General features: G+C 33.3%; 2 protein-coding genes across 5 annotated transcripts; both read left to right on the forward strand.

Annotated features, from left to right (window-relative positions):
* Positions 1-359: 359 nt before the first annotated feature.
* LOC110807809 (uncharacterized) lies at positions 360-5,033 on the forward strand. Of its 4 annotated transcripts, none has more exons than XM_088222808.1 (3): positions 360-2,805; positions 3,449-3,628; positions 4,621-5,033. In XM_088222808.1, exon 1 carries the CDS (start codon positions 571-573, stop codon positions 2,431-2,433), a length of 1,863 nt encoding a protein of 620 aa, XP_088078934.1. In that variant the 5' UTR covers positions 360-570; the 3' UTR covers positions 2,434-2,805; positions 3,449-3,628; positions 4,621-5,033. The 4 variants fall into 4 exon arrangements, with proteins under 4 accessions (XP_088078934.1, XP_088078935.1, XP_021888760.2 ...); XM_088222809.1 differs by having other exon boundaries at positions 3,449-3,598; XM_022033068.2 differs by having other exon boundaries at positions 3,449-5,033.
* A 3,384-nt stretch (positions 5,034-8,417) lies between these two features.
* On the forward strand, positions 8,418-17,130 carry EMB2775 (ATPase family associated with various cellular activities (AAA)). Its single transcript, XM_022033084.2, has 11 exons — positions 8,418-8,580; positions 8,688-8,798; positions 9,224-9,256; positions 10,295-10,463; positions 12,767-12,948; positions 13,522-13,658; positions 13,782-13,880; positions 14,237-14,306; positions 14,386-14,460; positions 15,585-15,630; positions 16,759-17,130. The coding sequence occupies exons 1-11, from the start codon at positions 8,497-8,499 to the stop codon at positions 16,815-16,817; spliced, it is 1,065 nt and encodes a 354-aa protein (XP_021888776.1). The 5' UTR covers positions 8,418-8,496; the 3' UTR covers positions 16,818-17,130.
* The last annotated feature ends 479 nt before the right edge of the window (positions 17,131-17,609 follow it).

The raw sequence follows: 17,609 nt of genomic DNA on the forward strand, positions 1-17,609 counted from the left end.
TGATCAACTAAAATAATTATAAAGATTTACATTTGAAAACCATATTACATAAAAGAAAATAATTCATCAGTGTATGTAAGATCATAACAAAATATAAGAAAATTGACCCAAAAAAAAAAGTTTTCAATAAAAATATAAGAAAAAGTTAATAAAAATAAATATAGAAAAAATAAAGTGGAATACAAAAATAAAATAAAGAAATATAAGAGTATATATAGACTTAAGGATATTAATGAAATTTCAGTTAATATATAATGTTTAATCATATTATTAAATTTATCATTATTTAAATAAATTAATTAAAAATATTTCTTATTGGATTTAATTTAAAAAATCAGAATACTAATAAATAAATTCTAAAAGTTCCTTTTCAAAATAAGAAACTGCTTTTGCTGAACTTCACGGCAGAAAGAAGAGCTGCTCTTCACGGCAACCAACCGAGTAACTGCTATCTGGGGGTAGCCTCACCGCTCTGCGAATTGAAGAAGATTGAAGAGAAATGAAAAGTTGGAAAACCATAAAACTAGTATTGTGGCCGAAACGCAAAGCCCCAACATCCGGATTAACAAAATGGTTTTCAAAATTCTGTTTTCTTCTTCATCTTCTTCTTCGACGGCAGCATTCAAAGGGAAAGGTAATAAACTCTCCTCTCTCTTCGCTTCCCCGCGCAAACCCAATACTTCATATCTTAAATCTGAATCCCCTTCTCAGAACCTGACCCAAGTTTTGAAGGTCCTTAAAACTAAGTCTAATTCAGGTAATATCACGCTCAATGAAGCTTTGCAACTTTTTGATCAATTGATTCACATGCAGCCCACTCGTAAAATGTCATCTTTAAATATGTTGTTGGGAGCAGTAGCTAAGAATAAACACTGCGCTGATCTTGAGTTGTTTTACAAAAGACTGGTTGCAAATGGATTTTTTCCTGATCTTTTTACTTTAAATATTTTGCTGAATTATTTTTGCAATACTAGTAGGGTCGCGGTTGGTTTTTCTGTGTTGGGAAGGATTTTTAGAAGCGGTTTTAGGCCAAATGCAGTGACCTTTACCGCTTTAGTTAAAGGGTTGTGTATGCAGGACAATGTTTGTAAGGCCACCAAATTGTTTGAGAAGATGATTGTCTTTGGTTGTAGGCCTGATGTGGTTACATATGGGACTTTGATTAATGGGTTGTGTCGAACAGGGAACCTCAATCTTGCGGTTCAAATACATGAAGAAATGTACCGTGAAAACCTTGCTTCTGGTGTTAATCTTGTTACTTATAATACCATTATTGATGGCTTTTGTAAACATGGGTTAATAGAGGAGGCAAAAGAACTGTTTTTGGAAATGAAGACTCGGAAAATCTGTCCAAATGTTGTTACTTATACCTCTATAATTTCTGGATTATGTTTGAGGGATAAATTGGAAGAAGCTAAGGCCTTTTTTGTTCAGATGCTAGATCAAGGTATTGGCCCCAATGTATTGACATTTAATGTGTTAATCGATGCAGTGTGCAAGAAAGGTAACATAGAAGAAGCGAAGGGGTTTTTTGAATTAATGATTCAGAGAGGTGAAATTCCTGATACAATAAGTTATAATACACTGATAGATGGGTATTGTTTGGTGGGTAGGACAGATGATGCAAGGGAGCTGTTTCATCGTATGATAATTGAGGGATGTGAACATGATAATGTTAGTTACGATATATTGATCAATGGCTACTGTCAGAATAACAAGGTTGAAGAAGCTATGTGTCTTTTTAGGGCTATGAATTCTGAAGCCATTAAACCAACAATTATTACGTTTAATACATTAATGAAGGGTCTTTTCAAGGCAGCGAGGGTTGTGGATGCAAAGAAACTATATGATGAGATGCAAATATTTTCTGTTGAACCAGATTCAGTTACCCATAATATTTTTATTGATGGACTTTGCAAGAATGGTCGTGTTCCCGAGGCAATACAAATGTTTTATACTTTAGACAATGGAAAACGTAATATCGAAACCTTCAACTGCATGATTGATGGATTGTTTAAAACAGCAAAGATCAAAATTGCATGGGAACTATTCAATAGATTGTCTCATGAAGGCATGGTGCCAACTGTAGTAACATATACCACTATGATCTATGGACTATGTAAAGAGCGGCAATTGGAAAAGGCAAATAATTTGCTATTAGAGATGGAGAAGAAGGGTTGTGCTCCGAATGTGTTCACATTTAATGTGCTGATGAATGGATTCTTGCAAAGTAACAAAACAGAAAAAGTTGTTGAACTTCTTTACAAAATGCATGAGAGAAATTTATCACCAGATGCCACTACTATCTCCATAGTGGTAGACTTACTATCAAAGGATGAAAATTATCGCGAACATCTAAAATTGCTTCCAACATTTCCTACTGGAAAAGCCAACAGGAAAGATGAGAATGTCAATGTTGAGTTCCTACCATGAGTTCGGGGAACATCGTGTTACTTGTTTCTAATTTTCTGAGGGAAAAACCATACATGAAGCTGCCCTTTTTTTTTTTGCCCACTCATGAAGATATTTAGAAGTGCTGGCGTATTCTGAAGGATTAAATTGCAGAGGCTGTTGCCTTATATAGCATCGCTTCCCTAAATTCAGATGCTTATGCAAGAGACAAGAGCGGAGACCAATATTCACTATCTGAAGGGGCATTTCCGTAGAGATCTCTTTCCTTCTTTTAAGTCTTGATAACTGCCAGTTTTTGAAGAAAATGGTGTCCATATGTGAAGCGGCCTCTAGGCCCTGCTTTGACAACACAAGGAAGAAGTTACCTCTCTATATATAATGCACATGTACCAGGTATGATTGTTTCAAAATTGTTTTGTGAATGTAAATTAACTCTGCAAGTTAAGGTAGAAGTTCTTTTTTCTGGTGTTAGTAAAGAAAATATTTTGTCGAAGTATGCTGCTTATACCAGACTGGTGTCTGAAATATACTGCGGGCCATTCATTGGTTATGTAGTCTAGGTTTCTGGTTCAGGGAAAGAATTAGTAAAATAAAAAAGAAAGTTCCAAAAAGAAAAGAATCAATACTATGGCCTGTTGTCAACTTGTCCTTTTATTTATTTGTCTACACGAGCATCTTGATGTTGCAAATACTGCAAGTTTGCTGCTAAAAATAATGTTGTTGTGCCATCTTGGCTAGTCAAATGAACATGAAATGTGCATAGGTACCATTTTTGGATGCATTGTAGTTGGAGTGTATGGCTAGGCTCTTCAAAAATCGTTCTAGCCATCTGCCTTGCTTTCAGGACATAACATTTTGATTTGCCGCTTTCTGGGCCAATACTCATAGTTTCTTTTAGCAATGTCTATTTGGCTTTTCTGCAAAGGGATTTGGATGCATTGTTGTTCTGAAGTATTCCTTTTTCCTTTCGTTGTTTTAGGAGGATTTGCTGTGTTCCATTTTTCACGAAGTTTCCTGATGGTTTACTTTTTTTCAGGGGTGTATTTTAAGGGTGATCGAGTGAGAAAGGAAGCGAAACTTTTTTGTGATGAGGAACTATCTTTTCTAGTTTAAGGACAATATAGCTTGTACGAAATCAAAAAACTTTTAGTGACCACAATACGTCTTCCATGAGATGTGGGATAAGGTGAAGTTTTTGGCATCATTATGGGTGAAGGTGCATGGAAAATTCTTTAACCTGCCTATTTCTCAACTCCATTGGAATTTGGAGATTATTATTTTCTGTCACTAATTTAGTATATCCTGTATGATTTTTATTTATTTGTAATTTTTAGCTTATTATTTTCTGTAATTTCTGGAGGATATCTCTTCCTCATTTCTTTGGACTGTTCTCCTCTTACCTTAATAAATCCTTTTTTTTTGTAATCAAAAAACAGTATTTGTTTTTTCATAAAATAGAAACGTAAAATTATGATCAAATACTCTATAATATTGAAAAATGGAGAAATTATTGGAAACCGAATTTATGTATGATTGAATATTGTCACCGATAGGGCTTAACTTTTTCTGCTTGAACTTAATCTTGTGCAATTTTTAAATTTCTTATTTGCTTTTGGTCTGAACCTCACATAGAATATGTAAATTCCTTATGATATGATAAATTGCTAATGCTGTAATTGGACATCTGGTGCTAGCAAAATTGCCCTTAACTGTGCCTGTGTTTCTTGATGGTTTGGCTGTGCAAACGTTGTGAATATTACTTCTGTTTAATATCTAGTGTAAAAATAAGTGGTCCGGAAGTGCAGAATCCTCAACGGTTTGCTTTTAAGACAAAAATTTATTGAATCCTTTTGTAATTTTTCATGGGTCTCAGACCTTTTATTTCTATGACTGGGTTGTGTAAAATATTATCTTTGTCTAGGCAGTTGCATTTAGTTGAAACAGCATGATGCTCGCATTCTATAGTTACTGATGACTCAAGTTTGATTTGTATCTCCTGTTTAACATATATACATTTATGTATATATATTACTCTCTTTTAGACAATTAATTGGGTGGAAGTGGCTGCAGTTTGGTGAGAAGTGCTACTCTTCGTTTGGCAGCCATTGTTTTGTTACATTGTCTTATAATCTTTTGTCTACTTGCCATGCTCAGAACTTGTATTTTACATGGATACAACTGATTCTTCTACTTTTTTCGAGTGTTCAGTACCAAGAAAGAAAAACAGAAAGTTGAGTACAGAGAGTGTATGCGAGATTTGACTAGATAGTCAAAGAGTTGGCAATAGCGGAGAGGGTGGACACAAAATTGTCTAGATAGTCAGTGGAATTTCCAACAGTTGACGAGCAAAGCAGCATAGCAGGTCTGCAGCAGGCACACGCTCTCTTTGTGGCGATAAAACTCGAGTGAGAGACTGAGGATGACAAGAGAAGAGAGTTAGAGATATTAGGTTAGTTTAATTTGTATTATCAGTCTACTCTTTTACCTTCCAGGCTCGAGCTAGACTGGAATTTCACTAGAAAAAACTACATTGAGGTGGTGGAGCAATTTGAATGCCTAAATTTGTTGACTTGATTGTGATCTCTAAATGGAAATATACTTTGAAATTAGCATAACTAAAATCTCCGAGTGTTGAACCTTTTATCCCTTCTCAACACTCGGATAATAAAAAAATAGTTAGTGTGTTTAATATAATTATTTATTTATAAAATATTATTTTATTTCGTCATATTTTATTATATGTAGAAAAGTATGGGTTACTTAAATTTTAAGTTATTATTTAAGTTGTAACACTTAAAATAAAATTTTAATGTAATTTAAAATTAAGAAATATAATTTTTTAATTTTTTCTAATTTAATTTATAGTAAAAATTAAAGGTGGATAAAATTGAAAACAATTTTGGTGAAAATTTGGGTTATGAATGTATTTTTTAAAGAAAAATCGAAAACTGGAGATCAAATTACAATTTATGAAAGTTCTGCCATGTGGTACGTCCAGTTAGTAGCTCCGACGAACCAGGATGCGCAGCGTGGCAGCGGATGCTGACGCGATGCCACGCGAGAGGGGTCACGCCGGCGATCCACGTACCCACAATCGAACGGTTCAGATCAAACGCGATAGACAATCCAGATTAAAAGCGAACGAATATAAATAACCCCCATCTATACCAAACCCTAACCCTAGCCGCCAAACCCTCTCGCCGGAGAAGAAGACCCACCCGCCGAGAAGGAGACTGCAACCACCCGCCGTACCACCGGAGCCCGCCAAAAAAGGTAAAAATTTCTCCTTTTGCTCGAAATTCAATTTTAAACACACTTATGGTCAAATTGGAGCAAAAGGACCGGCCGATTGGCCTAAAAATGTGGGCAAAGCCCGGCAGCGCCGCAATTTCACAAAACGTCTCCAATGAGACCCTTCCCGATTCCTGTTCTGTGTAATTTTTCTACCGTTGTGATTACCGTATCCTTCTCTACAAGTTAACTGGAGCAAAACACTCAACTGTAGCGTGAGCCGGAGGAGCTGCCAATAAGTTTCAATTTTTTGTGTTTTTTAGGCTAACCGATGCCATTTAATATATTTTTTCACATGGATTGATGCAAAATCGATCAAATTTGACTGAAAACAGTCGAAAATAGCCGACCCAAGGTAGACCGTCGCCAGAGCACGGCGGAGCCGCAGTGCTGGAATTTTGAAATTGGCCAAGTGGGTCCTAGGACTGATTTTGGGTTTGTTTGGAACATTTATAGGTATTATTATCGCGTTTTAATTTCTGAAAAAAAAATTTAGGAAATCCGAGAATCGCCCGTAGGTGCAGTCGAACATTTTAGCTTTTCAGGTATCAAATCGAATAAGAATCATTCACCTTATTCCCTATTATAGAATTAAAGTCTAAATAAATAATAATAATATGATATTTTGTGTGAATTTAGAAAATATGCATAATTAATTATGAATTGTTAATGAACCCATAACCGAAAATTCTTTACTATTGCTTTATTGATTGTTTTACAATTTAAATGCATGATAGTACCATATTAATTGATTTTATGGCTTTGAATGCATGTATGGTTTATTGTATGTATTTACTGTTGAATTAGAAAAAAATAGAATAGATAAAACGACAGCCTTACTGTAAATTCTGAGAGATGGTGGACGGATCGGGTATATAGAAAAATCTACTGTGAATGTTGTCTCATACCGGACGGGGTATGGAGATTTGATAATTTGGTGCTCATACCGAACGAGATGTAGGGACGGCACGCTTCACCCTCATACCGGACGGAGTATTGAAATTTAGTAAATCGGTACTCATACCAGACGGAGTATGGGAACGGCCCGTAATTGAGAATGTTAAATGAAAAGGTTCACATGTAGTGATGACATCCCTATGAACTCCTATGAATACCAGCAGGCTGGTAAAAAAAGTGACAGTTATTGTTTGATTTATTGATAATGGTTATAGAATTATAATATGTGTTATGTTGCTGATTATACATCAAATCATGATCTGTATAATGTTATTGTCTGTATATGTTGTTTTTATAAATTCCATTACAGTGAGTGGACGGTAAATGGTTTTATGATTGATAAATGAATTTGTTAAATTTAGTACTCCATTAGTGTTTTTTTTTTATTTTCTACTAACTTTTACTTATGTGTCGGTGATATAATGTGATGTTTTTACCGGTTAGTGTAGTTCATTCTTTATTTAACAATTTCAGATCAAGAGAACCAAGTTTCGGAACCCGAACCGCAAGAGAATTGCAAGTATACGCTAGTTTTCTTTAATTTTCGTTTATTTCCTTATTTCTTGTATTTTTTTTTAAAACTAAAATCCGCAGCCCCATTTAGTTCTTTAAATGATTGTGTAGGAAGTGTAAATCTTAAATATTTATTACGCTTCCGCACTTAATTTATAATTTATTTTATTTGAATATTTGCGGAGTTGTTACATAAATTATGTCGGATTTGATGATTTCGGTTTTTATCCGATTTACAGTAGATCACTAGTAAACTTTTTTGATATTTTTGTAAATAAATTAATATTTTTTTAAGACTAAACCTCATAGTTGATATTAAATATTTGTCTTATTTAACACGAAAATTTAGTTAGACTCCTATTCTTTTATATTGAATTTAATAAATATTGTTTCTCTCTCTTTTTTTTCTTAATAAATCAAATTTAAATATGATTTCTCATGAACCAGTGGTGATTGTTATCATTATTTTTATGTCTAAATGCAACTTTATATGCCTAAATTTGTACATTTTATTCAATTAAATACTTAAAAGTTTTATTTTAAGCAAATATTTTGTTTTTGTTCAATCACATCTCGAATTTTTTATTTTAAGAAATTGAGTGTTCATTATTTTTCGATAAATTTAATCAAATTCTCGATATTAATTATTATATTTTATTAAGTATCTCTATCAATTAATAATTTTAATTTAGTATAATTTGATATAGTGTCCGATATACAAAAATTAGATCATCATATATAGAAAAACACATAAAAATACATAATATTAAATATTAAAATAAAAATTATTGTAACACTAATCCAACTAAAAAGATTATAATAATTATTTTCACTGCGTTCATCATTTTATATTTTTATTATGAATTAAAATATAGAGTGAAAAATGAGATAGTAATAATGACTTGGATTTATATTGTTTTTAATTTTAAGATATTTTTATTTATTTATAAATTTTGTATTTTTTATATATTTAATATGTCATTATGATGTTTGTAAATCAAGTAGGATAGCTTATAACATTAGATTTGATATAATCACATAAAAATACAATCATAAATATCAGACACTCAAGTAAATATAATAGAAATGTTAAGCATTTAATCATTAAATTAATTGCTCAAAATTATGAATAAAAAAAATTAAACACTTTTTTGTTCATAAAATTAAAAATTAAGTTAATTGATTGATTTTTTTTTTTTTAAAAAAAGATGCTTGATCTCATCTGTCCTATAAAAACCCTCAGTTTACTGTTTGCTCTATTTCCCGCCACTTCTGCGCTCATTCTGTGGCAGATCGGTGGCAGTGTGTGAGATTCTGAAGAAGATGCTGTGGGTAGACAAGTACAGACCGAAAACGCTAGACCAGATTATGGTCCATGAAGATATCGCCCAGAACCTCAAGAAACTGGTACTGCTATACTTAAGCGCATAAAATTGGTGCTTATTTCTGTGTTTTGGTCCAATTCTAGGCTTTCTGGTACGTAATTGCCCCTAAATATCTCGTCTTTTGTGCAGGTCTCGGAGCAAGATTGCCCACATTTGCTTTTCTATGGCCCGAGTGGTTCGGGCAAGAAAACCCTAATCATGGCGCTTCTCAGACAAATTTTTGGACCCAGCGCTGAAAAGGTATCATTTTCAGTATTCCCACTAATTCAATTTTCCTCCTTTTTGGTGATTTTGATTTTTCCCATTTGGCTAATGTGAGAACTAACTGATAGGTAAGTTTGGGATGGAGAAGCTAGGGAGTTTCTATTACCTTGTTCAGACAGTTGTCTTAGTCTTAGTGAGTCGAATGAAAAAAGAGTAAAGCTTTTTAATTATGATTCTTGTACTCGTTGTCCAATGCAGTTTCATATTCTGACCCGTTAGTAGAGGAAACAAAGAAGAACATATGAAACTTAAATTATGAAATTTTTAACTTTTTCCAAAGGAATTTAGAACAAAAGGCACCTTTTCATAAGGTTCAGAATTGTCTTATTGGTATTGCTAGTGACTAAGAGCTACTGTTCACCAAGTGGATACTAAGTACTATTTTTCCAATGTCTTTGTAGGTGAAGGTGGAGAACAGGACATGGAAAATTGATGTATGTTTCACCCTTTCCATCTTAATATTGAAACTTTTTTTAAAAATAAATCTTTAATATTGAAACTTATAGTGAAGGATCATAAAGTTTCTTTTCCTTTTGGAAACATGTGGTGGAAGGAAACATGTGGGTCTCATACCCCTCGCTATATTTTGGGTGCTGTGAAAAGAAAAAAACATGAGAGCTTTTGAAGGGGTGAAGATGAGTTTGAGAGGGTTAGAGCTAGATATCTGGCTTCAGACATTAGTTTTCGGTTTTGAGTCTTTATTCTATGGATGATCTAGGGGATCTTATAGATATCTTGTACATGGGTTGGCACCCCCTTGGTACTTGTGATTTAATGATATATACCATACTTTTTATTTAAAAAAAGTTTATTTTCCTTGTATTCTGATGTAATCTGTGTGAATGGTAATTTCTATTGAATGTACTTGAACTGAAGGAAATTAATTTCCAATGCCTATGGCATACCGAAATACTAAGTTAAATTGCTTGTTCCATCCTTTCTCTTTGACTAAAAAAGGGAGTTGCTTGTCCGCAATTAAAGTGAGCTTGTCTGTGTAGAATCTGAGGCATTCTTTTTCATGAGAAACTAGCATCAACAGGTACATCTTTAGATTTGATTACTTCATCAAATTGACAAGAATAGTGGTTATAGGAAAAGTAACCTTTCTGCTCCTCGTATTATCTTTTTTTATAGAAAATTCTCAATGAAAGAAAATATTGTACGAAAAATTATAGCTTTTAGTTGTTTCTGAGCTTTGGCCATGTTTGCTTCTTTTGTGTGTTGTTGATCTTTTCTTCATAGAATGGTTTGATATAGAATTATGCCATATGAAGGTATAAGTTGTCTGAATGTTTGTCATGTTTTCCCTACTTTTATGTTCAAACTTGAAATAGTCAAATTGTAGAGGATTGCAAAGCATGAGCAAAACTGATAGAAACAGTGTAGTAAATCTATGGCATTTCTTTTCCCTTATTTTTGTCCTCCTTTCTATTGCTTTAGTTACTGGTATTTTTCCGCCAATTGTATTTCAGGCTGGAAGTAGAAATATTGATTTGGAAGTGACCACATTATCAAGCACGAACCATGTTGAGCTTACTCCTAGTGATGCAGGCTTTCAGGACAGATATATAGTTCAAGAGATAATTAAAGAGATGGCGAAGAATAGGCCCATTGACACAAAAGGGAAAAAAGGATATAAAGGTGACTTCGGTATACTATTCTTGAAGTGTCATACATTTTTAATAATGAAATATGTTTTTAAAATAAAAAGTATAAATTTTTAACAATGGAATATAGATTGTCTTGTTTTAATTCACATTGCCTTTTTTTAAAGATCAAGGAAGAGTATATGTTTTCTTGAAAATGGGATAAACTTTGCATTCTATTAAGCAATTTTCATTTCCAACAATAGATTTCTTATGAAGATTACTTTTACTTTTGTATTCTGAATTCTATATCAATAGAATGTAACAAGCTGCTCTACATTCACAAGATATTGAAATGTATATTAAGTTTCATTTGTAATTTAGAAGTATTTCAATTGCTAATGCAGATTTGGTCATGTGGAATTTAGAGAGACTGAGTTTCTTGCATATCAAGAAGGAGCATCTACATGGGTACATATAGTTGTTACTAATATAAAAAGCAGGAACCTAATTTCAATTCAATTCAAATCTCCATACCAACAGGATTTCCTAATTGGTATTCCATTTTTTTAAGAAGATTAATTTCTTAATATTAAGGCGGAAGATTGAGAGGTTTTCCAACACTCCTCAAGTTGGTGAATCTGCATATTTTATTTCCAGCTTGGAGATAAGTCCTTGGAATGTTGCACTGTTGTGTCCTCTTGTTAGTACATTTGCAAGTTGTCCATTAGTTGAGGACGTGTCAAGTATGAATCAATTGGAAGTATGCAGTACAAATCAATCTACTACCTAACCTTCCTCTATGAAATGCCTATTTTACTTGCTCGTTTTATTATGTTGAACTAGATTGTGAGAAATATTAATAGTAGACTAGTTTTGTAAAATAATTTCAATGGCCCTTCCTATATGATCCTTAAATCTTCCAAATATATCTTGAAACACTATAATTCACAAAATATTGAGATGAAATCTGGCTCTAAACTTGATCGAGCAACCATATTTAGCTTTTTACTCCATGTGACAAGATTGCCTCCAAGGAAAGAACAAAAGTACGTAGTAGACCGTCTATCGATTGGTAAACCGGCATAATTTGGATCTGTGTATGTTTCAAGGACTATACAATTTTAGGAGTCTATTATTATAGTTTTAGTTGCTTTAGAACTTTATTTGTACTAGTATCTAGTTTTTCAATTTATATTAGTAATAGTTTTCAATTTTTATCAGGAATAACATTTCTAATTTATTAGTTTTAGCCTTAGTTCAATCATATTTAGTAAAGATTATTTAGAAAGCATTATCAATACTTTTACAATTTCACTTCTCGAGAGCGTTCAATCGTTCAATAAAAATGCTTCGTGAATCTTTCAATTTCCCGATTGTGTGGTTTAGTCAAATTCTTGATTTTGATGCTTAAGATTTTTTAGATGTACAATCCAAGTTTTTGTCTCCAAATCTCTAAATGGACAAATCAGCCATATTTGTCCTACATCAGTTTTAGGGGATGAACATGTGAGCCATATTTGTCCTACATCAGTTTTAGGGGATGAACATGTGAGCAGAATGTGATGGCAACAGGAACAAAATTGAGGTAAGGAAAACGAGGTTGAAACCTTGGTTTTTTCCTTTCCTTAAAAGGCAACGAAGACTGAGAAAAGTCCAGGAAAAAAAAAAGGATTGTGGTACCATGTAGAATTTAGAGATAACTAAATTCTTGTATATTGAGGAGTATGCTAGCTGTTACACAAAAAGGACGAAAAAAAGAAACTAATTACAAAACTCTAGTCAAATTTTCACATCAGGGGGATTCCCTAATTAGTATCTCATATTTTTAGGAGGATTAATCTCCTAATATTGAGACAGAAAATTGAGGGATTATCCAATAAGTCATCAGTGCAGTTCACTATAATACAAGGACAAGTAAACAACACAAAAAAATGATTGAAGATTCTCTCTATTATTTTAGGTTCTTAGTCTATCTGCCATCAACAAACCAAGCACTATCTTTATGTATTTATTTTATTTAGTTTGATGGTTTAACATCAACACGATTTGATGCTTTTCATGCTTATCTTTTGATTGCTGTTTGTGAGATAATTTCATGGTTATGTAGAATTAACGACATTACTCTTCAATTGTTTTTGAGATAACATTGCTCTTCAATTGTTATTGTTATTCTGTTAATGGTTTTATCTTCGTTTCTCATATTTTCATTTCCTGACATATGTTCACCCTCCAAAGCTATGACATTACAGCATCAGTGAGGAACATAGTTTTAAGGAGCATGCTTTATTCTTTTCTTATTTCATTGCCACGTCTATGTTAATTGTGGTATTTATATGTACATCTGTGTATTGTCAGTGTTAGTACTCAATGAGGTCGACAAGCTTTCACGAGAAGCACAACATTCTCTTCGAAGAACAATGGAGAAATATAGTGCATCTTGCCGGCTAATCTTGTGCTGTAACAGTTCTTCAAAGGTTACAGAGGCAATCCGGTCTCGGTGTCTGAATGTGCGCATAAATGCACCTTCGGAAGAACAGGTTGTGAAAATTTTACAACCTCATTATTATTTGATAAATAATATTTTTTAAAAAAGAAATGTATATGCAGAATGAATAAGTTGCTAGTTTGTTAACTTCAGATGACCCAAAAAAATGTGTATAAATTCACTGCAATAGATACCAACTTTCCAAGTAGCAAATTGAAATTCTGGATTCTTTCTAAATGGTCGTGAACTTTCTGCCTAAATCATTTGGAATAATGTCTTTTCCTAAAACTAAGAAATGGTTTCAAGGCATTTGATTAACATGCTGATTCTCCTTACTTTAAAATCATTGATTGGCATTATCCAAGGATCTTTTGGTCTCATCTATACATGCATTGTGCTTTTAATTAAAGTTGGATTGTACTGGAAAGATGTAGTTTGAAGGAGACATGGAGTTGTAGGTTTTCTATTTATTTAAATGAAAATAAATTCATATTGTCTTTTAGTACTTTCTCAAGTTAACATGAACTTTTATTACAGTGCATGTAGTAGATTAAGTCCCCCACTGTTAATGGCATTTGTTTGTTTGTCTCATCTGAAGTACTTTTATGAAATTCTCTTATATCAGATTGTAGGTGTGTTGGAGTTCGTTGGAAAGAAAGAAGGGCTGCAACTTCCTCCTGGGTTTGCTGCTCGTATCACAGAAAAATCAGCTAGGAGTCTGAGGAGAGCTATATTATCATTTGAGACTTGTCGCGTCCAACAGTTAAGCTCCATGCTACCTTTTATGTATAGGAAGAAATGTTGTTTTACTAGTTAGTTCCTTTTCTTTTTTACTTTCCAATTAACAGCTTTTAAGTTAGCATACCTATTGCATTATGATTATAGGTACCCATTTACAAGTAACCAAACAATACCTCCAATGGACTGGGAGGAATATGTTGCCGAAATAGCAACCGACATGATGAAGGAGCAAAGTCCTAAAAGGTTCAATCTTTGAGCATCTTATTCTGATGATATTATCAACATGTGCATTAATACAGCCTTCCGTAGCTTATTTGTTTCATTACATTCGTATTTATTTATTAATCTACGAGTTCAAGTCCTGCTGGATCTGCAAAAGGAAATAAACAATTGCAAATGTAATGCAATGCAACTGGGATGGATTAGTCCTCATCTATACTTTTCATTCTTTTGAAAGAGAGCAAATGTTAGAAAAACTGCAGTCCTGATTTGTACTAAAGAATTGTCTGATACTTCCATTGGTACAGATAACTTGAATGTGGTTTCACATTCATTCTGCTAAAAATTCTTTATTGGGACTCTTTTCTGTATGCTTCTAGGCTGTTTCAGGTGCGTGGAAAGGTATATGAATTGCTGGTTAATTGTATTCCACCAGAGATCATACTCAAGGTAAAGAAACTCCAGTCCCCATTATATTGTGTAATACCTTTTTCTCTTTGATGAGAAATGTTTCTATTTTATCTTTCAGAGGCTGCTTCATGAATTACTGAAGAAACTGGATGCCGAGCTAAAGCACGAAATCTGCCATTGGGCTGCATATTATGTAAGTACAGCAATATTTGTGAGTTATTTGCTATCATGTTGATCTTCTTGCTATGAAGGGTCTGATCAGGTACTCTACATTTGTGTTCCTTGTTTTAGGCCAATTCATGATTTCATACCCTCCAGTGCAATTGTTATGTGATTAGGAGTTAGGATAATGTAGACTCCCAATTTGTATTTGCCTCAAAGCCAATAAATTAAAGCATCCTTTCGTCCCCAATTGAGGATATTTTTCATTGACATCATTCCCCTTTTACGAAGGTCTTCCATACACTGAAAACCACTTAAGTTATTGTCTACGTAATGATAACATGACCCAAACAAACTCCAATAAAAAGTGAACTACACAAATTAGGGGGTGGGAAAAAGACATAATTCACGATCAGCTATATTAATACTTTTATTCCATCATTTGATGGAGGAATTTTTAGTACTATCAACTGATCACCCAAAAAATGCTAATTATGTTGATAGTATCATTTAGTGATACATGCTCATATCAATATATTTTCTCTCATCCCGTGGATACAGGATTTGAGACATTACAAGGTCACCCATTTTGGCCTTGTCCCTTTTGCAAGTGGAAAGACTAACTCATGAAAATTTAACAATCAATCAATTAGATACAAGTCAAACAAATTCTATTGTATGGTTTTGAGAGTATCCATTTTCTAATACTATTGTTATTATAAGGAGCCTATTGCTCTTTACCTGAGGAAAAAACATTAGGCTCTTTGCTTAGAAGTGTTATTGTGCTCTTGCTTGTTAAGCCAAAGTACAAAAGATTTTTTATGCACTATCAATGTGTGAGATAGGATGTTAAGGAGAAATTTTTTTATCATTTTATTCTCTGACAAAGTATGTGCAACTGTTATTGCAATTAGGATGATACTGATCTTTTGTCAAGCTGCTACCTTTATTGGTAGTTCTTGGCCAACTCTGATTTATTTTAAAGCATTGGAAAATCTCCTGTAGTGAATGTTACACTGTGAAGGGGACAGGCTTCTTGAACTGTTTGTTGCATGAAAATTTCCTCTAGAGACACTCACATTGGCAGCTTTATATTAGATGTGGTGACCATTCCTAGAATGCTGTTATGCTAAGCAATTTCTTACTTTTTCACAGGAACATAGGATGCGTCTTGGACAAAAAGCCATATTTCACATTGAAGGTATATAGAAATTATCTTGAGAATATTCTAATGTAAGCATGCACAATACTGCATTACATTCTTGTTATAGGTGCAGTAAATTTATTCCTCATTTCTAAGTGATATTACTTTGCTGGAAGTGAGATAATAACCAATTGCCACTTGTCAGCATCGCTAATTCACACCTTTGTTTACTTTTTTTTTTGTATTGTATCCTGGCAACAATATCTCCTTGTTGATTTACGCATTCATTTAGGACATATTTGGAACAAATTGAGAAATTTTGTGGAATTTATTTAAATCTACACTTAGTTTAGAAAAGTATGTAAATTCTATTAGAAGGTAGAAAGAAATTAGCTTCATATGGAATTCCTTATGAAACTTCATGAGGCCAAGTTTTATCATTTCTGGAGGATTTTCGTCGTACTCTACTGAACACTTGATTTGCAAACTAACAAAAATTCTAGATTTTCTCCAAATATAGCCTTCACGTGGATCCTATCCTTCCAAAATAAATTGTTTGGGCATTGTATAATTTATAAAGATCTTAACATTCTAAGATCTATTATGTTTTGGCAATTGAATTGCTTATGATGGAGGAAACTAAAGCAGTTGGATGTACTGTCCTTCATGGATGATGCTGGATGTAGTTCTTAGATAAGCAGGGACCAGAAGTTCTAATTGCCTTCTTCTTTATGAAAAATAAACATTGCCACAACTTAAACATAAAAAGGAAGAAGGAATTTAAAAAAATTGACTGTCATCTTTTAATTGTGGGGAAGAACAATTTAGGATTCAGGCAGAACTCAAATAAGATTATTTACCATGCACCTTTAATGGCTGTTTGTTATCAAGTAAGCCTTAACTGTTCTAACATTGCTAAAGTTTGCATTTCTTGCAATAGAAACCTAGCATGTCCTAATCTCCTCAATAAAAACAAAAATCCAGGTAAAATAAACTGTATAGTTAAAGGAGATACTGATTTACCCCCCTTCTAATCCTCTTGAATATTAGTACCAGCTTAGCATAAATTAGCTTTGAAATCATATAGAAATATTTAATACAGGTATCAGGTGAGACAAGCTAGTGTTGCATCGCAACTGGCCTGACAGCTTTCTAATGGCCTTTGGTTTTTTGTGGATTTTGCAGCATTTGTGGCCAAGTTTATGAGCATTTATAAGAGTTTCCTCATTGCAACATTTGGCTGAAGAGTACTGCAACATCCTTGCCCATGATGTTTCTATGTCATGCTCCCAGATAGCGCCAGGACATAGATATCTATGATCCATAATTTTGTGTGCTGCCATGTTATATAGAGCTTCCCGTACGTTACTGTAGACATTTTTTGGTCTGTTAAAGTATCTGTTCTTGCATAACTTAATTTCTTTCTTTCCCTTATTAGGCTTTTTAAGAATAACAAATGAATCCGCTGGAGATTTTGATAGTGGGATATAGATGTATGTTGTTTCAGCAATCAGATGCCTCATTGCAGGAGTAGAAAATAATTTTTCGGACCAAACAGCAACGGTGTTGAAAAATAGTGGCAGAATGTCTCACACGACACATGCATCGTCATGCTTGTGTGAGCCATATCACATTGCTGTGCGATGCTTTTCTGCCAATTTTTTTCCATACACATATTTTTGACCTTTTATCGGCATCATCTTTCGAAAATAAATCACGTAATATATGTTAGAAACAAAATAGGTCTTCATCCACAGGTTTACGGAAGGAGAAAGAAAGTCAATAATCTGGTGTGATTGTTTATGTTTATGTGCGCGTTAGTAGTGATAGTATTATTGTTTATTATGTAATCGCTACATAAATATGTTAAAATAAGTATTACGGGTGTATTATAGTACGATATAAGTTTATTATAAGATAACGGCAGTTTAACCAAATCCGGAAATTCTAATTTCAGAGTGCAACTGCTTCTCTTTGCATATATCCTCTATTGTGGAGATGAAGACAGATTCTGTATGTGGAATTTTATTTTGAAT

This window comes from Carica papaya, chromosome 6 (genome assembly GCF_054855325.1).
Source record: "Carica papaya isolate Zhongbai chromosome 6, ASM5485532v1, whole genome shotgun sequence".
Lineage (NCBI taxonomy): Eukaryota > Viridiplantae > Streptophyta > Magnoliopsida > Brassicales > Caricaceae > Carica > Carica papaya.